The 20,952-nt window shown below is 40.2% G+C and overlaps 1 protein-coding gene across 5 annotated transcripts in view; it reads right to left on the bottom strand.

Moving 5' to 3' along the window:
- SATB1 (SATB homeobox 1) overlaps positions 1-20,952 on the bottom strand; it is a 90,799-nt gene that overhangs the window by 55,263 nt on the left and 14,584 nt on the right. For 2 of the 5 annotated variants that reach the window (XM_065752952.1, XM_065752951.1), the window contains exons 2-5: positions 12,703-12,938; positions 8,747-8,923; positions 7,723-7,849; positions 6,873-6,996 (exon numbers count right to left, since the gene is read on the bottom strand). In XM_065752952.1, coding sequence (XP_065609024.1) covers positions 6,873-6,996; positions 7,723-7,849; positions 8,747-8,923; positions 12,703-12,913 — 639 coding nt within the window. In that variant the 5' untranslated portion in view covers positions 12,914-12,938. Of the gene's footprint in view, positions 1-6,872; positions 6,997-7,722; positions 7,850-8,746; positions 8,924-12,702; positions 12,939-15,601; positions 15,672-15,763; positions 16,196-20,952 lie in introns of those variants that run through there. The other 3 variants (XM_065752949.1, XM_065752948.1, XM_065752953.1) reach the window with 3 other exon arrangements.

Here is a 20,952-nt window from a genome sequence, read left to right as displayed (position 1 = left end):
TGCTAAACAGAACAAATAACTTTTAAGTCTAGATTTAAAAGTCCCAACAGCCAGAGCTTTCCTTACTTCAATTGGCAATGAGCTCCAAAGCTAGGGAGCAAAGCGACTAAAGGCTCTCTCATGTTATGTTAAAGGATCTCTCATGTTGTTTATACTTGTGCAGTACTCTGCAGCCAACAATTTGCCAATAGGAAGAAGAAAAAGACTTATTTGCAATCTTGCTTTAAAGAACATTGGAGGAGTGGCTTGTTAATCCTCTACTAAAGTTATGGAAAGAAAATCAGAGTTTGCACTCACTCGGCCATGACTGTGTTAAGAAGCATGAATGAATGAATACAGAATTTTGTTATATAGATATATATTATATTTATATATTATATAGATATATATATAAAAGAACTCCACAGCAAACATTTATGATGAAAGTTATTCCATACAACATTCTCAAGATCACCAAAAGGGTGAATACAGAAGCTGAGTATGGCTCAGATCGACAATACATGTCAATTACAGAAGGAAAACAGATCTGAAGAAAACATGTCTCGTTCCTTTTTTGTTCTGTCACTTCCCTAAAACTTATTGGCCATACGATACAGATAACACCCCTCACGTGACAAAGTTTGCAAAACTGCTGAGCTATAACATCAAGTTTGCACGTGAAGTGGGGAAAAATATCACAAAATGTGTATTCCCTTAAAAACGCATGACTTTTGTACCTTATCCACATGAAAGCTTAGTAGAAGATAACTGCTTTTTCTTCCATACAGCTGACTTAAGGGGAAAAAATAAAATGATGAAATCAACACCAGTGCCATCTCAGTACTGGACTCTCCTTTTCGGGAACAGAAACACATGACCTCATGACAGTAGAGATAGATACTAAGATTGACACGTTACAGAGTTCTCTGAACTCAGAAACTGCACTTGGCTGAGAAGCAGTAAGTGCTGACCTCGTACTTGTTTTGAAAAGGGACTTTAACATCTTTATTGTTGTGAAACTTAATGGAGAAGCAGAAAGAATATCTTTTCTACTTTAGTAGCTGCTACCCAGAAAAAAACAGCTTGACTGATATAACTGCAAAAGTGAGAGCATTTAGATGTATCTAAAGAACAAAAAATCAATGATCAAAAAATTAAGCAATACGAATTTTGAACTCAAATCACTGCCCTCAACAGAAATACAATACAAGTGAGGGTCAACAAACAGCACATGAAGTGTATGTATCACATATAGAAAAGTTATTTTCAAAATTACGTGTTAAAGGAAGAGTTGAGTGTCCTGAGAACATCCTTAAAACCAGCGCACCTCTAAGGTTCACTTTGTGAGCTTCCAGGACCACACCACAACAACAAAACTCTGATGCTTGGCCTCATGGAGATGCTGCAATGGAGCAGCCCATGCAAGGCCAGCATAATGATCAAAGCCCATCTTCCCCCATCTCATCAGTAATGGTCTCGGTATCTTAATCCAAATGTCCATCCTAACAGGATGGCTAAAAATTCTGGGCACAAATTTTAATAGTTAATTGAAAATGTTGTAAAAATCTTGATACCTCATCAGCTAAAAGAGACATCAGAGGAAATGCTATTGAGCATCTGAGGGGTGGGTTGGAAAGGACCTGCCTGCCACGACCTGAGCCCAGGCCCTCAAGGATTTACTTCCCTGAAATAATTAATGACATCTTCAAAACATAAAGTACAGTAACTTCTAAAGTAGAAAAAGGAGCTACATTCCTTACTGAGGTTATTAATTACTAGTTGGGGGTGGGGGAGGAGGGGGAGGGGGACAAGCGCGGGCAGAAGGAGGAGATGAAGAGAGGAAAGAGAAGTAAAGTACATGCAGCAAAAAGCCCAACTACTTGGTCTCAGGTCTAGGCAGGTAAAATTAAAAAGGGAGGGTAGAAACCACCTTTCAGTTTTGTGAAGAAAGAACTCAAAAACACTCATAAAGCATATGGATTTTGGCAACTCTTAATAGCTCATTCCTTGGTTATTTATAGGTCTGGAAATTTTAATTTTAGTAACAGCAACTTTTTGGGGCTGCGATGGGGGTGGATGTGCAGGTTGTTAGAAAAGCAGCCAGAAAAGGAGAGAGGACTTCTATATCTCTATCACGCTGCTTGTTTGCTATGACCGCCACGTACACTCAGATCAGGTAAACTGAGAAACACTGGTGTTCCGAGCAAGATTTTTTCCTGGCATCTCTGCCAGATCATATAAAACCTGCAAGATATCTGCATAAAACAGCATGCAAATTCAGGGCAGGATATTTGAGCAAAGAGCAAGGTATGTGATATATATCGTGCCCATGTCGTATGCCTGCAATCATTCACAACAGGATGGAATTTTGCTCAAAATGCAGTCAAGATGTCTATATTTATCATAAGTGCAGAACTATTCAGACTTCAGTATAATACTAGCACTCGTTCTGTGGGTGCATGCGTTTTACGGAATATATCCCTTCCTGATCATCTACTGCAGAATTATGTAAAAGACACTAGAGAGAGTTGGGGGGGGAGGGGGGATGGTTGCGATGCATAGATATTTTCAAAATAAATGTAAAGAGTATTACAATACATATAAACTACTGTATACATAAGTATCACAGACTTTGGATATATTCAATGGAAATATTCATGTCTCCAATTATATTTATATTTATATATATATATATGAGATTTTACTATACATCAGCCCTGGAATTTCTCTTCCGTAATTCACTGGCTATTGGTTGCCCTGAGATTTAGGCTAGGTATGGTGAGTTCCAAAGGACGAGCAAAACAGAAGAAAAAAAGAAAAACAAAAATGACCTTTTTGTTTTGAGATACTATGAGGGAAGACTAGTATACTTTCCTTCACAAGTACTTTTTACTGAGGTTTGATAAACAAAACAGTATTCATAAGCTCGTTTGCGATTTTCACTAACAACGATCATTCTGAAAATCTTTCTTAGAAAAAATTTGGGTGAGATAATATCAGTTGGAAAGTCAATGTCATTTGATCACTGCCAAATTTTTAAAGCTCTACCCAGATACTAATTAATCTCTACAATCTCTTCGTTTGGTAGGTGACCTGTTATCTCCCTCCCATGGAAAGGTGACAGGAACTCAAGATAAGGGGTACATCTAAATGTTAAAAATCACACCAAAAGCAAGTTTGTTCCAGAATTACCAAATTAACTTCCAAGTTCTTTTGTGCGTATGTGCATATATACGTAAACACACATACATAAAGAGACAAGAGAAAATAATTCAATAGAAACACAATGAACCAAAAAAAAAATCCTTACTGCTAACAGCATAGTTAGGGTCCATTGTATTTCAGTTATTTTAGCTGTAGTAGTAATCAGACTTCAACACTAAAAACCAAAACAGCAAAACCGTGAAAGTGAAGTACAAAAATATTAGAAGTAAGACTGAACATGGTAGGAGTAACATTAAATAAGCACAACATGCCCCACTGCTCAATCACTTTAGAGCAGTTCCCAGTGGTCTAAGGTAGAGCACAGCTTTACTGTAAGGGTCCAAAAATAAAAATTGATGGTAGAACAATTTTCTTTACAACTCTTTGGAGTCTAAAAAACAAAAACAACAGGGAAACAAGATCTTAGCCACTGATAAGATGCTCAGGTTTAATGTGATGCACAAGACGGCCCGAAACGGAGCCCTAGATTAAATTCCAAGTTGACTTTCCCCATCAAAAGAGATCTGGACAGGAAGCAAAAGCAAAGCTAGCTTTGTGTATCAAACACGGCACCAGCATGTGCTGGTAGTCTCTAGCAAGAAAATCTGTGAATCTGAGGAACAGCAGCAAAATGCACCACAGCTCATAATTCAGAAAAGATTTGTCTTTTCCATGCCAAATCTGTAGCACCTTTCTACCCTGCTTTCCTGATATATATACATACATACATATATATACATATATAATCTCTTTATATAAAATCTTTATATATATATAAAATAAATCTCCAGATCTACGCTCATGATTTCACAGCAACTGAGAGCTGTGCATTTGCTCCAGTCTTTCCCAAGGACTCCAGTCCATGTTAATGGGCTGTGATGTGGGCTCCTATAGCAAGTGATAAACCTGCTCATCACAGGAGGGCCAAGGCAGTCTCAGAATGAGACAGCTGCAATAACTTCAATAGAGCCCGCGTGTCCAGTGCTCCTAATGGAATAGTCACAGTGGTATTTTACTGAGGAAGGCATGAAGTGTTTATATCTGTACAACCCAAGGTTTTAATTTGACAAGCAAATGGAAAAAATAATAATAGGTTCATTCAAGTAGAAGTCTCCATTAAGTTTTCGAGAGGTTTCTTTGTTGCTGTATATTCAAGCCATTAAAAATACTTGTGCTAGAAAAATATTTTGCTCAGTATTTTTGCAGTTCAGAGATTTTCAATATTCAACATAAATAAGAGCAGTTTTTTAATATAAAATTCAAGGTGAATTAAGAAAAATAGGTACATTCTAAGCAAGGATGATGACTGTCTTCCATACCTAAACTGGGCTCCAGAGATGCTGCGCATTGAGCACAGCAGCTTACATACTCTCCAACAAACCCTTTTGTACCTACACAAACCAGAGTACTGCTAATGACACTGACAGAAAACGATAACTAATCTCGTTTCCACTTTGAGTCATTTTTCTGTGGTTAATAAATTATATCCATAACAGTGTTAATAACTTATGGTACGGTGCCATTGCATTAGTTAGCATTTGTGATGAAGCACTTCATATGGCATTATCTATGCCCATGAAAATACACATGAGGAGAGACCACTGGTCTTCTCTTACAAGAATCTAGTGCTGGCATTTTAACAAATCCTCTAAGAACGAATTGCCCTCCACCTTGCACCTTGCTCTTCTCACCTCTGCTAAAGCAGCACAGCACTGTGGGCAATTCACAAACTTGAGTGTGTTAAATAAAACAGACATTTTAAAATCTTTCTGTGTAGAAAAAATATACAATTAGTTATCAGTTAGGAAAACACAGAAAACATTCACATCAGTTTAAACACCTGAAAAGGACACTGCCAGACCGTTACATCTTCCCACAAGCTCCCAGAGAGAAACAGGAAGATTTAGATCAACTGATGGGCTTCTGACCAAGCATTTTTTTTCCAAAAATTAAGAGAAATAAATATATTTTAATTTAACGTGATATGGTCTTTAAAGAAATGGACTACCAAAAACAAAACAAAGCAAAAATAAAACAGGAACTATTTAAATTCCTAAGAAATCCAACCACTGCAGCACCAGAAAAGATAAACAGATGACAAATGTAGTAAGTAAGCTTTAAACAGCAGAAAAGAAGCATCTCACGTCTTTAAATATATTATTTTACACACACACGCACAAAGAAGTACAAAACAAACATCATCAAATCAGAATTCTCTAATTTGCAGTTCTGGTAATCTCAGATGCTGTCTTCAGGTATTAAGCAAGGTGGGTTTTGTCCATTCAAATTTTGATATTTCAAAACAAGATTTTTTTGGAAATTATTGAAATTGAAATTTCTTCAGTAGCGTGACACTGTCATGTACAAAGCATTTCTTTTAAAAACTGGTTTGGTTTTTTTTTTTGCTTTATAACTGCATCATCTACAGTTACAAATGAAATATTTCATCTCTATACAATTTACTGGCTTTCCATCAGTATCAAGTAAAAATTAACAGTGTAAAAGCAAAACTGAGAAAAATCCCAAACTATATGTAGCCTCCACAAGTCAGCAGTGCAAAAGCTCACATGCTTTTATAATAGGTATGAGCAAGATAACTTCGCAGACGTATCACTGGAATGGTTTGCAACCAGTGAAGATAATTTTGATTATTTCCACTTCAGAACTTCATATATTGGAACCACATCACTGAAAACAATCTAACCATGTGAGGAAAAAAAAAAAAAAAACAATGGGAAAACAGCCTGCTAGTATATCTGCTGGAAAAACGGAGACAGTCAAGTCCTCTATAGATTAACTGAAGTCTTTCAGAGACAAAGACTCCAATATTCTGAGCAAAAGAAATAAATTCTCTATAAAATAACTTGACTTCCTTTTTCCTCTCCCTATCGCAATCTCTATCACGCAGCTGAAAATCTCAAATTTTGTCTCCACTGCACCACAACAAAATACAATTTAAAATCTGAACGATAACAGTAAATATTAAGTTCCCACCCCAGTACCGCTGGCTTCCATACTGCATGGCAAAAGGAGTTGCTCCCTCATGGTAATGTGATAAAACAAAGACAAAAAACAAGGATATGACTATGGCTTCAAGGAAGCATTGGTTCAGTATTTAAGAGCGCATAAATTGAGATTTCATTTTTGTTTAGGTCTATTTTGATTAGAACTAATAAATGGCTGATTCTCCTTTGGTTGTTTGCAACAACACAACATCCAAAGAGCTTTATTTTTTATTCCTCTCTTATACAACATGCCGAAGACTGTCTCATTTCATGAATTAGCATTTAAAACTACCGCAGGTTATCTAACAAGCATTCAGATTCAGTAGTACATTTGACAGCAGTAAGTAGAGAGTCTTTTAACATCTTGAACACATGTGCTTGAAAAAAGTAGTTACATCAAAGCAGTTCAAAGACTGGAGACAAAAACCAGTTAAAATCCAGTTTGCTGTGAGACAATTTTAGTGTGGTGTAAACAGCCTTTCACAACTCCCCATGGGAAACGTTGTAAGACTACGTTCAAAATGAATCAAGCATATTTATAAAGATCATGAAGTGGTCAAATGAATTTGCATTTTTGGCAGATTCGCTCCACAGAAACTACTTGCTGCAGTCTGTAGAAATCTCAAATCTCTCATCAGTGCTGCCGATAGTGCTTTATTATTTATTACATGTTATGCTAAGTACCTGTGAAAGGGGACATTCCTTGGCCAATGAACTCTGGTTCATATCCTTCAGTAAGTCCTTCAGAGCATTTCTTACTGTCGTGTGAGACCATTGTTCAGGAGGCAAGTCTTCTAGTTTAGGGCAACTATTTGAAACACAGATTAGAAAAGGGATTATTACAAGATTGCATCCTGCTGCAGAACATTCCTTTAAGACAGACAGATTTCATTTTGCGCATCAAGCAGATGCATCTGGAGATTGCTCTCGGTCTCCTGATTGTTCCGATTAGTTAATTACTTTATACAACACATCTGCTGTATTGATGCATGAATTATACATCAGCTGCATGTGGCGACTATTTTTTCATGTTACTTCTACCTTCCTGCTCTGATGCGCTTGGTAAAACAATTTAAGGTGTAATGCTTTCTCACGACTGATCATGAAAAGCATTAATATATTAACCATTTTTTCCTTTTTTGTTGCCACGAAATTTAAGAACCTAGACAGCAACAATAAGTGTGAGCAAGTCATTCTTTTACAAAATGCACACAGATGGTACTGTTCATGATATGCAAAAATATTTTTCTCTTAAGTAAACTTTATGTAAAATGCCTTCTTGTAATGCATCATTTAATTGACTAAAATGCAATATAGTTTTAATGAGATATCCAAAGAAAATCTATGTATCAGAGCCATAAAAGTTTTCTGCAATAGTATGCTGTAAGTTAAAGAAGAATTAGGGTAACTAAAAGGGAATTTAGATAAGCTTTGTACTTAGAGCACACGGCACAGCGGGAATTAAATACAAGCAATATTAACCAGAAGAGCAGACAAGTAACAGTTCACTTCCCAGAACTGGTATGCAACTTACCTGTGTAACTGGATTTTCAGTGTGACCACATGATACACGTCCTGCAGCATGTCTGCTACTGTAGCATCAGGGGCATCTGTCACATAGGAGAGTGGAACTGGATTCCACTTTCCAACCTGGATAAGCCCTGTGGGATACATATAAACATATACATACATTGTCTTTATTTTTTATTTTTTTTTAAGGGAAGGGAGGGCAAGAATTAAAGAAAAAAAAGAAGGCATTTACCTATTAATTCCTAGGGGCAAAAAGAAATACCTAATTTTAACAAAATCATCACTTTTGTTTCTAGCCTCGGAAATCTGGCATAATGAATCATCAGAAAAGCAGCTCCTCCAAATCCCCCTCCTACCCCACCCCTCAGACTTTACCGAGGATGTTCTTTATCTGTATTATTAAATTACAGAAGTGCATTATAGCAGAGAATTCTTTTAATACATACAGAAGCATATTTTCTCAAGTACCCATGAATTCAATAGGACATGATATAATAGTTGCCACTCTTAATAAATTATAAAGGATTTTGCAATGCAAGGACTGAGTTAAAAATAATAATAGTACTGTGTAGTCTATAAAACCATGATGAACAAAATAAAAGAAACATAGCTGGATAGTCAGTCGTAAATGCAAGTTGACTCTCAACAGTCCATCTGCTCAAATATGCTTTACACTTCCTTGTGGATCCTCAGTGGAGCAGATTATTAAGGTCAATAAGCATACTAATGATTCAGTTGAAGTCATTTTTTCTTAAAAAAAAAAAAAAAAAAAAAAAAAAAAAAAAGAAAGGAAGGAAGAAAGAAAGAAAGAAAGAAAGAAAAAAGACTCTACCTCAACATTCCACACAAACAAACTATGCATTAACCAAACAAAAATGCATTAAGGAGAGAAATAAAAAGATGAAGATAGAATCTGGAAGAAGTTTAACAAGTGAAACTTGCATTGCATTCCTGAAAGAAATCCTGCCCCTCCCCCACAGCCCCCCAAACTAACACAATTTATCGCACAATTTCATCACCTTATTTACCTTTAGCTTGGGCAGCAGAGCTGTGAGAATATCCAAGGGATAGCAATGCCATTTCGATCAGTTGGTTGAAAAGCATGTCCTTCCTCACCAGCACAAATTCTGCATGCTCCTCCTTAGAATCATACTCAATGGCATTTTCATAATGTTCCACTACACAGAAAACTGGAAGCATACTTCCTGTAAAAAAAAAATTAAATTTCACATATTAAATTGAAGTAATAGTAGAGTATGTGGGTCTACAAAGCGTTATGTAAATAAAACCTGTACGAACAGGCAGATGAGGCATCAGGAATCATCACAAATATTTGATAAACATATTCCCGGAGTCCCTTCCCCTCTCCCTCCTTCAAAAAGATAAAGTTCTGCAAAACATCGCTCTCTATGAAAAGCAGAAATGCAAATTTATCTCGTTTGATGGGATACAGATGAAGGAATTACCTGCTATAGCAATCACAAGGTTAACTGAAGAGAAGTTGATTCTCTCTGTCCTGCCTGATTTGTTGTGAGTAGCAGGCAGCACGAGAACCTAAATACACACTGCAGATGTCTTCAGTGTGAGCCATTTTAGTACCAGCCACATCATTTTGTTCGTTAACACTAAAACTTTCTCAGTTCTGCCAAAAATATTTCATTACCTTCAGCATCGACAACAAATCACCTCGCGTGTTATACATTCACTCTGAAAAGGGCACCCAAGGAAACAAGGCAAAAGTTAACACTAATGCATGCCTCATTCATTGAGTGCACACGAGCACTACTTTCACTTGCATCGTTAAGAAACAAATCATGATTTCAATGCCGTTTTAAGGAGCATACCTGCAGTTTGGGCTTTTTGTGTGTTGCCTCATATACGTACGCATTCAACATTCCTGGTATTCACTGCTATTTCGGTATGCCTGAAAGCAATTACTAATTTCCAGTTTCGTAGCATCTCATGACAGTCCCTCCCCTCTGCCTTCGCACCAAATATTAAGCAAACATCATCTTTCCCTTCCTTTTTTATTTATTGTATTTTAAATTCCTTCTTGACAGCAGGCACAATTACTAACCAACAACCTAGGTTGTTTTAGGGAGAACGACGTCCCTCCCAGCAGCCAGATTTCCAGACTTGGAGAACCCCCCCCCCCCCCCAAATAAGGGGCACCTCACCCCACAGCCTTAGGGTCAGCCCAGTCCCAGGATAGAATCTCCCAAAGACAGAAAACCAAAGGGTTAAAAGCAGATGTACCGAACCGCCTTATGGCAGCCTGCCAGAGGGGTATCATCTTTAGCATAAATGATGACAAGGGTTATTTTAACAGGGCACCCAGGAACTCCAATTAGTCCTACAATGTTAATGCCTCTATAACCACTGCCCTCTAGACTGACAGAGCCTCCTAACCCGCTCTGGTGGACAAGGCATCCTGCAGCTGAGAGAGCAGATTTACTGTTGACAACAGAAATGCTTTAAGATCATGTCTGTTGATTTGTGCTCTAACATACAGCAAGAAATCACGGTAAAAAAAAGACACCTTTTAAGCTTGTATATTTAAACTACATCTGTTCACCAGAGAGTCAATCTCTGGCAAACAAACCCCTTCAGGCTTGCAGGAAAAGCTCACAAACTCACTCCAATTTGCCCAATAGGCTCAGCATGAAAGACAGGACTAAAAGCTTGCCAATATTTAGGCAGTGCAGGAAGGAGGGTTTTCGGGGGCGGGGGGGGTTGTGTGTTTTTTGTTGTCTTTTTTTTTTTTTTAAATCTCATTGAGACTGGTCAGGAAGGGAAAAAAGACCAAAGCAAAAAGCAGTACATGCACACTGGTGATTTCTTCATTGATTTTAATTAAGCTGTAGAGAGCCTTCCCAAACACACACATGTACTTCAACTACGCAAAGGTTTTGGGTTTTTTTTTCCCCCCCTCCTTAACACTCCCACAATCGATGTTTCACCTACTAACATCTGACTGAAAGGAAGGGCTCAAAATTCTTTAGTAGTTTCACTGCTAATACCTGAAGATAAAAAGTAAACAAAGCTTCATTTTAACAAACAGGGCATACACGCTCAAAAACAGCCGAGACAGATTTGTCTCTTTCGTTATCAAGTTTCTACAAATCAGGTTATGCCCAGATAAAACTAGCAATGCACAGGTACTGCATTGTGTGTCAGCACACTCTGTGACATGTATGCATTTTCAGGACTTAGAGCACTCCAAAAAACGTACTTTAAACAGCACAGGAGAAGCTCCTAGCCAAATTCCTGCGTCCAGTGTAGCTTATCAGAGGTGGCTCCTGGTAGCGTGACACAGGTATCACCTGACTACAAATCAAGCTACTAAATCTTTTAGCAAACTGTCACTCGTGTCCTTCTGTTAATGTGAAAAATGTTGTACAGGAGAGCACAACCTCAGCTGGCTCATCTCTCCTGTTAGTACTTGGCAAGACCTCCAACTGCAGCAACTCCATAACCTTCTAGTATTAAAGGGGAGAGCACTGGTCAGTGCTCGCTGCTAAAAATACAGCATGATTTAAACCTGAAGGCAGTGTTAGAGCTTTTGCTGAAGGTTTATGAGTCTGTGTAAACAGCACGTCTACCATAAGGAGCAGTGAAGTCTGTAGAATCCTTGTCTAAAACTGTCCTGGCATTAAAGTTTGCTGTGCAAATATCACATAATACCAGAGACAGCTGAAATCTCCTATTTAGGAATTTATGGAACTTATATGTTTGCAGGCGTCAGAAAGTCCTTTTTATATAGCCCCACTGCTTCACTGTACAATATTAATGCACTCTGCTTGAAAAGCCGTAATAAATTATATTTTTAATGCTCTTACCCTGGCTTTCTTAAGATGCGTACATTCTTGGCAAACAATCAATAAATAGGGTAATCATGAGCAGAGGCCAAAGAATTTGCTGAAGTGCTGTTTTGCCATTTTTAATAGATAAAGATCTAACAATACGGACTGCTGTGTCTGTTCATCTCAGGATCAATATATTCTTTGTTTTCGCCAAACCGAGGAAAAAATAAATGATTGTACGATAAATGTTATGCATCGGACACAATGAAATTCCTCTGCCTTCTAACTTTGTGCGTTTAATAGCCTTGCTTGCATTTTGCACTTAGTTTAGCAAATGCAAGAAAAATCTGGATTATAAACATGTACCGATTATGCGAAAGTAAAGGCTGCTTTAACACAAATGCAAAATTACAGACAGCATGTTTTTATTTAAATTAGCAAGCCTGCAGAACGTGGTCCAAAAAGAAAAAAGAAGGTTATATATTTCAGTATGCAAAATTTATAGATTTTTGTCCATTTGGAAGGCTTTTTAAGGCAAACAAAAGCCAGCCATATACAAACACCAGAATTCTAAACGTGCCTTTTCCTTGTGTAAATGTCTAATTACAGCAAACCAGCCACTGAAAAATATGACACCCAAGTTGTTCATTGTTCAATAATGAATTGTACTTAAGAAAATAAACTGCGAAGATTGACATCATAAATGACTTCTCCAATGTGATACCTAAAGATTTCCAGTCTCTTAAAAAAAAAAACTTGCAACTGTTATGGAAATACTGCTGCCCTTCCAAGATTGGACCACCGTTCAGAGGAAAGGCGAGAATTTGTTTTGGGGGTTCAGTCTTTATTCTTACAGATTTCTGTGTTTCTGAGCCCAACGCTTACTCAAAGAATTAACGCATTATATTACTTCTATTTCAGTGTAGGAATTTGCTTTAATCAGGACAGCTAGCCTTTACCTTAGCAAAAATCAGACTCCACCCTGTAAAGCAAGATGCTCCACCCAAGCATGAAGCTTACATTTCCCAAATGTGATTTATATCAGAGTTGGGAATATATAGCATTTTAGAATGGAGATTTAATCCTGAAATACAAACGAAGTAGAATTTGCAAAAGTATGCTTCCCCCCCACACCCGATATTATAATTCATATTTCTCAAATGCAGAATTAAAAGCGTTACCTTTTCTAATATTTGTTTTCATCAGGTGTCCAGAGTGTTTTAAAGGCACTCCTTGCATTTTAGTTCCTGTACTTCCAAGTCTTCCTCTTCCTAATGGGCTCCCATTCTGTTCCAAGCGCGCAATTTTGGCTGGTGGACCCTTCGGATCGCTTACATTGTTAGACATTTCTGAATGTTCTTTCCCCTGAGTTGCCTCGTTCAAATGATCCATACTCAGTCCCGCCTCTAAAGATCACCTGCCATGATTCAAAAAAAATATATGTTGTACACGTGTGCGCATATGTATACGTACACAGCCTGCACATGTACAGAGATGTACGCAACGTAAGCTCATAAAGAAGGACAAGTAACTATTTTAACAAGACAGAAGATGCCTTTGAAGAAAAAAAGGAAAAAAAAAAGAAACAAACTTCTCAAAAAAAAAAAAATGACCCCATGCCCCGGTTCACAGAGAGATTACACCATAATCTGGTGGAATTATTTTTTACAAGCCAACTAGAGTACCCCTTTAACAAAAATCTTCACAGATATTCTTATAAATCTGACAGAGACTAAGACTCATAGAAATGACAACGTTTGTCAAGATACGTGTTCCAACACAGCTATTGTTACAAATTGCATGGGAAGGTTTGTTATCAATCCTGGGTGGTTTTATTGTGTTAAAAAAAATGAGGGGGAGAGACAGATTCCAGTGAGACTATTCTCAATCCACTTGATAAAAAATGGATGCACAACAATAGAGAGATTGTTCAAACTTTAGCTGAGGAAGCAACAGATTTATTAGTCAAGTAGAACATTGTCCATTTACAATTTCCCTCCTACACTTTAAAAATAAAAATTAGAAGAGAATTTAACATTTAACTTTGGAAAACAGCGGTGAGAGGCAGTTGCTTTGAGTTGCCCGATTGATCTTTTAGAGAAAGTTCAACAACTTTTGCAAAGTTTAAGATAAGCATATGAAGAATTCTTAGGGCGTTAGGCTTTAACTGTTAAATAGAGCAGTTTCTTATTTTTATTATATATATTTTTTTTAAACTAAGAGGGAAGAAAGGCAGCATCTCACAAAACACGTTGCTAAAAAAAAAAAAAACACCACAATTTTGACAGGACTTTTGAAAGCCTGAAACAAAGAATCTCTGGGTGAAGTTAGCTACTCGCCCAGCTATACAAAACCCAAATTCGGAAGTAATTTCAATAACAAATTAAGAAAAGGTGTACGTTAGCTTGCTTGTATTTCCACAAACTTTCAAAACCACAGTCCCTGGGTAACAATTCCAGCTAAGTCACTAAAAATCCCCCACACCTAGAACATAATGGAGTAAGTTTCAAGGATTTTTGCCACTCACAAGAATCTATTTTACCACGTACTGGGGCCATCAATTGCTGACAAGTGAGACATCTTTCAGGTTACGATTTCATTCATCAATACTGTTATGATTGCCAGGGATTTTACCGTGCCTTTCTCTGACAGAGAAAGGAATGACTGTGCTGACAATTACGCCACACATATAAGGTAATCACTAAGGACAGGTGACTAGACATTAATTTATGAACTAGTATTTACATTACTGAGCACAACTACTAATACTAGGGAAGTTCTATTTAGAAAGACTGGTGTGAATCTGATAATTGCTACTTTCTTTCAGTTGCCTAGTAATTCAGCACATTTTCTGCACGTTTCATCACAAAGCTATTAAAGCCTAAACATATCTGGATTTTTCTTATATAGTACTCTGTGTCATTGGTATATATGCCAATGACAGTTCCGTAAACAGTTTTTTCTTGTGCGAATGACGCACTGCTTTTCCCGATAGAGTGAAGAATACATTAATCTGAACGTTTACAAGCAACCTAAAGAATGCCAGAGAACAGCCAAACTTTAGAAAATCATTATTTTTCCTTGCACTCTAAGGTGACACACTAAGGTTTCCCATTCATCTCAATCTCATCTGCTTTAGGTCGCACGTCTCATTAACAGGAAATGTGCCTATTTTAGCCACTTTGGGAAAAGTATTCCTTTTTTACTGTGTTAACTGCAGCCCAAGGAGAGAATTACAGTCTCAAACCCTTAACATCTTCCGATGTTTCTGATGATGCTGACATGCTATAGAGCTGCTTTTCTGGTCCCTCTCAAGACTAAGAGGATTAAAATTAAAACAACAACAACAACAAAAAACAAATAAAAAGGCAAGGGGGAAGAAACAAACAAAAGCCTCAAACAAGAAAATCCTTGTCACTTTTGGCAACTTCGGAAGTACTCTAACGCACCGAGGCTCTTTGCTACAAAAAGTATCTAGTCATCATGAGTCAGAATCGCACTCCATCATGTACAGTGCATAAAAGTGATAGATCGCCGCTCAGTTACTGCCCCGACTGCAACCCAACCACCACATGGGTCATTTCACTCGGCCTCGGAATACCCACCCATCGGCATCCTTTCCCCGCTTAGTCATCTTGTAAAAAGCTTTATGTTACAAAGCAAAATTACATGCACATAAAACACCTAATTTACTCATTTAAACTCCATGCCCAAGGCTAAAGTTCACTGAAACCTCAGTGTGGAATAGTGATGAGCACCAACCAGCGGGGCCTGCCCAGGGAGAGGGCTGCAGGGAGCAACTATTCTCCACTCCGCTGCCAGGCCGACTGTCCCCGGCTCTCGCATTCAGGCATCTCTCCCAACTACAAGTTCTCAGCACGGGCGTTCAGGGCCGAGCACAATTTCGAGGCACGGTTTCCCAGCGTCCGGGCGCACCGCGCTATTTCTGAATGGGAGCCGGCCAGGGTCCCCTTTTGTCGCGACGCTATTCTCCCGGTTCTTTCTCTCCTCCCGAACCAGCCCCCTCCCCATTCGTTTCCCCTCCTCTTCCCTCCCTCCCCCATAAAACCCCATAATCACATTTGAGAGAGGCTCCGCACTTATCCGTTCCATATGGCTCTCGCGATCCAGGCCAAGCTTTCGCTGTGACCTTTTAAAGAGACAAAGAAGCAAAGTACTTATCTAGAAACAGAAACACTGCAGTTTTCGGAGTGAAATTAGCAAAACCGACCCGAAACTCACCACTTCAAAACTTGACAGCATATAAATAACAAAAACAAAGGAGGTTTCCTTTGCAGCCCGAGCTCTTGAGGAGGAAGAAGTTCGAGAGTGATGTTTTCCTAGGTCCCCCCTTTCTGGGGGGGCTGGGGCAGCAGACCTGAGGACTACTTCCCTTAATATTCTTTTTTTTTTTTCTCTTGTTTTCTTGTTGCTATTTTCCTTTAGGCGGGGAGGGGCAAAAATAGACAGCGAGAAGCAGAGTAGCCATGAGCAAAAATGGCAATGGACAAAAAAATCTGTATTAAATATCTTTTGGGAGAGCAGCAGAGGAAGGTGCTGAAGAGCAATTGATCAGACAAGTGCTCAAAATTCAGAATAATAATAAAAATAAAGTAGCAGGTTTAAATGGAGGTGGGAGGTGACTTAAGTCTGGCTGTCCTTTCAAAAATAAAACCAGTGCAAGTGAGCGAGGGGGGGTATTAGAAAAAAAAAAAATCAAAGCCAAAAAAAAAAAAAAAAGGCAGCTTTTCTATCCAGTGTGAAGAGCAGAAAGTCTACTTCTAGGTTGTCACTTACACTATTATTCTCCAATAGGCACCCAGAGGAGCAGCACACACAGAAGGAGCCCGCTCCCCTCCCCCTCCGCAGAAATACACACCGTAACAGCCCCCAAACTTTCTGCGGAAACCTCAGCCTCGCAGATCGCTACTGGAGATTAAAGAAAAAAAAAAAAAGAAGAAAAAGAAAAAAAAAAGTGTCGAGAAAATCGCAGGAAAAAGGCACTAAAATGCCACTTTTAATCTCGCCTCTGCGGTCCCGGGAGGAAAGAAAAAAAAAAAATGCAGAGAGGAGGACCTGTCTCCTCTCATTTACCGGGGGCTGTTGTGGGCGCGGGGGGAGCACAGAGAGAGGAGGGAGAGAAAGCGCGGAGGGAGGAAGGAAGCACCCAGCAGCACCACTACAAAAAGTGACGAGGTTGCACTCCCTCCGAGTCCAAAACCGGGAGAAATGAGAATGGGAAAAAATATATATATTAATTAAAAAAAAAACACAAAAAGATCAGTGTTTTAAAAATAAATAAATCAATCTGGATCTCTGCCTGCGAAGCAAAGGAAAAATATTTATAACAATATAAAAAAAAAAATCTGGGAACTCCGAGAAGAGTTACTAGCGAGATGGGGAGAAAAATATCGAATAGAAAGGTTGCAAAAAGCCAACAACAACAAAACCCAAAGCAGCAAAAAAAAAAAAAAAAAGAAAAAAAAAAGAAACAACAACAAAAACAACAAACACACACACACACACAAAAAAAATACCCAACCACAATAATAATGGAAAAAGAATAATAATGGCAGGCTTTGTTTTTTGTCTCCCTCCCTGTTTGTTTTTTAGTGCTCCCTTCCCCTGGCTGCCTGGGCACGGTGGTGATTTAGGCCGGTTCGGTGTTGTTGCTGGATGTTACACGGATATCTGTGTGTGTGTGTGCGCGCGTGTGCGTGTGTGTGTCCCCGGCCGGAGCTGCTCGCTCCGCTCCCCCCCCCTCTCCCTCTCTGTTTCTGTCCCCATTAAATTATTAGTTGACTCATCACTACTCCTCCTCCTGCTGCTGCTGCCGCCGCCGCCGTCCCCTGCTCGCAGCCTCTCCTCCTCTCCGCTACCGCTCGCTGCCGCCGCTGCCGCTGCTTCTTCTTCCTCCTCCTCATTTTAATACAAAATAACACCGAGGCCACCAACGGCTTTTTTTTTTCTTTTTTCTTTTTTTTTTTTTTTTCCACAGCCCCGAAAACGGGAGGAGGAGGAGGAGGAGGAGGAGGACGAACACGACGCAGCCTCCCTGCTGCTGCCCGGAGCCCTTCCCCGGCGGCCCCGGATCATCCGACGCGTCCTGGGAGGGAGAGAAAGTGGCAGAGGAGCAGGAGGAGGAGGCGGCGGCAGCGGCGGTGAAGGCGTGGGGGAAGGGAGACGGGATGGGGAGGAGGGGGGGGGGCGGGGGGGGGGGTGGCAAAGCGGAGGGGCCGCAGCGGGGAGCGGGCCGGGCCGGGCCGGGCCGGGCCGGGTCGGAGGGGGGGGCGCCGGTAGGTGAGTGGCGGGGGGGCCGAGGGAAGAGGGCGTGCGGCTTCCGGGCGCGCACGAATTTGCAGGCAGCTGGGTGCGGGTGAGCCGGCCCTCCGCCTGCGCCGCGCAGCCACAATGCCCAGCGCGCAGCGCCGCGCAACGCCCGCAGGCGGCAGATGGGGACCTGCGGCGGCGGCAGCGAGGGGGGGGGGGGGGGGGAAGGTTGGGATGGGGGGGAGAGGAGGAAGAGGAGGAGGGGCGGGGGTGAAGGCTGAACAATATCCTGCCGGCCGGCGTGCTCAGCGCGGCCCCCGCCCCGCCTCGTGGAGCTGTGCGGTGGGCAGGTGCACGGCGGCGGTGCGGGGCTGCGAGCAGGGCAGGAAGTTCGCACTCCCCCCCTCCCTCCTAGCTTTATACCAACAGAGCTAAAAGGACGGAGGCGGGCGCGCTGCCAACGCACATCAGAGCTGACCCCCCCCCCCCCCATCCCACCCCCAAAAGCGCCCGGAGGGGTCACCCCGCAGCGCCCCGCCGGGCCCTGAGATCCGCGGCCGGCAGAGCAGGGAAGGTGGTAACGCGGGGACAAAATCAATAGCTGCCAGACAGACGTAGGGCTTCCCACAATGCACTCGGGAAAAAAGTAACCCAACTAGACGAACTTGAACGCAACAAGTTTGTACAAGCCGCGAGATAAGGGGGAAATTAAACTTCTTTATTGATAAACCGCGCTCTGTTTGCCTAGGCTGTGTCTGAAAAGGAGGGTTGCATCATCGAGGAAAGACGGGATGAACTGTGCTACACAAGCAGACACACGGCCAGAATAGTTAGGGTTGCAACTCAGACAAGAATTCATGAACCGCACACACTTGGAAGGTGCAAAAGCAGGAGAGTGGGGAGGCTGATTAGCATTGCATGGCCTCTGCACAAAGAACAGGCAAATCAATACATATAGAGAGAGCTACGTTATCCCTACGTATGTTACTATAAAACAAGAGGAATGTATCAGGGCTGGGTAAAGAAAGAACCTGACGTTTGCTGAAATAAGCACAGACAGCATGGAGAGAAAAGGAAAATGGTAATAGGGTGAAATACATGAAATATTTATCATATCCAGCAAGGCACAAAATAGATTATAATCTCAGAAGCAAAGAAACGAAATGCTCGAAAATGAGTACAATGTTACATAACGCTGTTAGTCAAAACAGAGAAGTGGAGGTGGAATGCATAGGAAAGGTGAAAAGTTGTACAGATGCTGCGTGTCCTGAAAAAGGTTACTAAGACCGCTACCGAGAGTGCTGAAAGGGGGGAAAAAAAACCAACAAAAGAAAAACAAGAAACACATTTTGCAAAAAAAAAAAAAAAAACAACACAAAAACAAGGGAAAATGTTGATGACACCTTCCATAATACGTGATAAGGGATAAATGCCTCACGGTTGTTTATTTAGAAACCTATCTTTTTCCAAGACGGTAGATCGAACGTTATTCAGTCCCTCCAAATAAATAAATAATAGTAATGAGAGTAATGATGAAAATAAAGAAACAAAGAATCGTTATTTCCCAATATATCTGAGACTTTGGAGGAAAGAGAGTGTTAACTTGAAGAATTAAACTTCATGAGCACAATGGAAAGTATCAGCACTGTATCAGTTTTGATCTGTTCCAGGAAAGCCTGGTACAGTCATCTTCAGCAGCAGCAACACCAACCACAGAAGAAAAATGTGAAAGCAGAGGGGGTTTGGGCTGGGCAACTGCTGCATGCAGTGCGATGGACAGAAGGGGCAGTGAGGGTAATTGGAGAGATGCAAGAGCTGGTTAGGATAGAGCAGATATATTTTAGGATAGAGCAGATATTTAAAAATACGATTTGGAACAAGATTAGGGACTAGAGCACCACCCTACAGAAGTGATTACCGGATATGGCAATAACAACAACCAAGAAAACAAAAAGATTAGAATCTGCTCTGAAGTAACTTCTGCTTTGGTGTCACAAACCATTCTCTTCACAGTCAAAAAAACACAAACCCTTAAAATGTTCAGAGTTAAACAAAGTGATTAATCTGAAAAGCAGAGACGGTGAATTAAAGGAGCAGGGAGATAACAATCTGATAATACAGGAGCACAGAAGGCCTAATAATGATATTATTATGCACACTAACCAAACACTGACAAACAAATATTCTGTTAATTATATAATCATGCATATGCTTCCTATGCTTGAGATAAATGATTACAGAAAATCACTCTCTTCTTGAAACTGCATATATGTGCTAAGCCCTGTAAACTCCCTGCAACACGGACTGGTTTGATTTCTGCATATCACCTATGTCTGGGAAAGTTGTTTGCCCCATACTTGGCAGGCGAAGCATGGAATGTGGGCTTTGACCAGCAAGCATGGGTAACAGGGCTGCTGCATCCTGATGTACAGGCAGCAATCAGATCTCTCTTATCAATACCCAACTACTTGGAATAAACTCAAGATGAACATATCTGATTTTCATTTGACCTATTCCAATTTACACTTCACTGTGTCAACTTTGATATTAAAATGTTCCACTAGAATAAAGATATTTGTAATAAAAACATATATAAAGAAGATGAATAGATATTGTCATGGGTACGTATGCAGGCAATCATTTAAACATGCAGCAAGAGTAACATCACATTTTTCATAGCTTCCAGTCAACAAACGGCAGACAAATATATGCTTAATAAAGCTTATTAATCCTTAATAAAGTTGCGTCAATGTGTGTCTGGTACAGAATGCATCTCGCGCTAGGTTATGCTGAAATAAGACAAATAGTTAAAAAGTTGGACTGTGTTTCTTCAACCCCACGATGAATTAAATCTCAAGCAGCAGTCTCAGTGGCTGCAAAAAAACAAGTTCTGTGCTGTGGCATGATGCCTCAGTGCCTTCTAAGGTCTCTATTCCAATCTTTTTCTTGTTTAAAATAAATAAGGAAATATGGGCCCATGTCTTGAGGCTTGGCTCTTGGGGAAGATGAACAGAAAGGACCTGGCAGCAGAGCAAAACCAGTATGGCTGTGTATTCTCTTTTATCAGATTTCTTTGGGGAGATCAGGCTGATTGGGTTTTGCACATATGTATTTCTGACAACTCTGCGGCCATTTGGGTAAATCATCAGCTCCAGCCCATG

The sequence above is a fragment of the Cyrtonyx montezumae genome, unplaced genomic scaffold (assembly GCF_038088225.1).
Source record: "Cyrtonyx montezumae isolate F1298 unplaced genomic scaffold, pur_monq_1.0 scaffold_8, whole genome shotgun sequence".
Taxonomy (NCBI): Eukaryota; Metazoa; Chordata; class Aves; order Galliformes; family Odontophoridae; genus Cyrtonyx; species Cyrtonyx montezumae.
The sequence above is the reverse complement of the archived record's forward strand: the minus strand, read 5'-3'. Positions and strand labels throughout refer to the sequence as shown.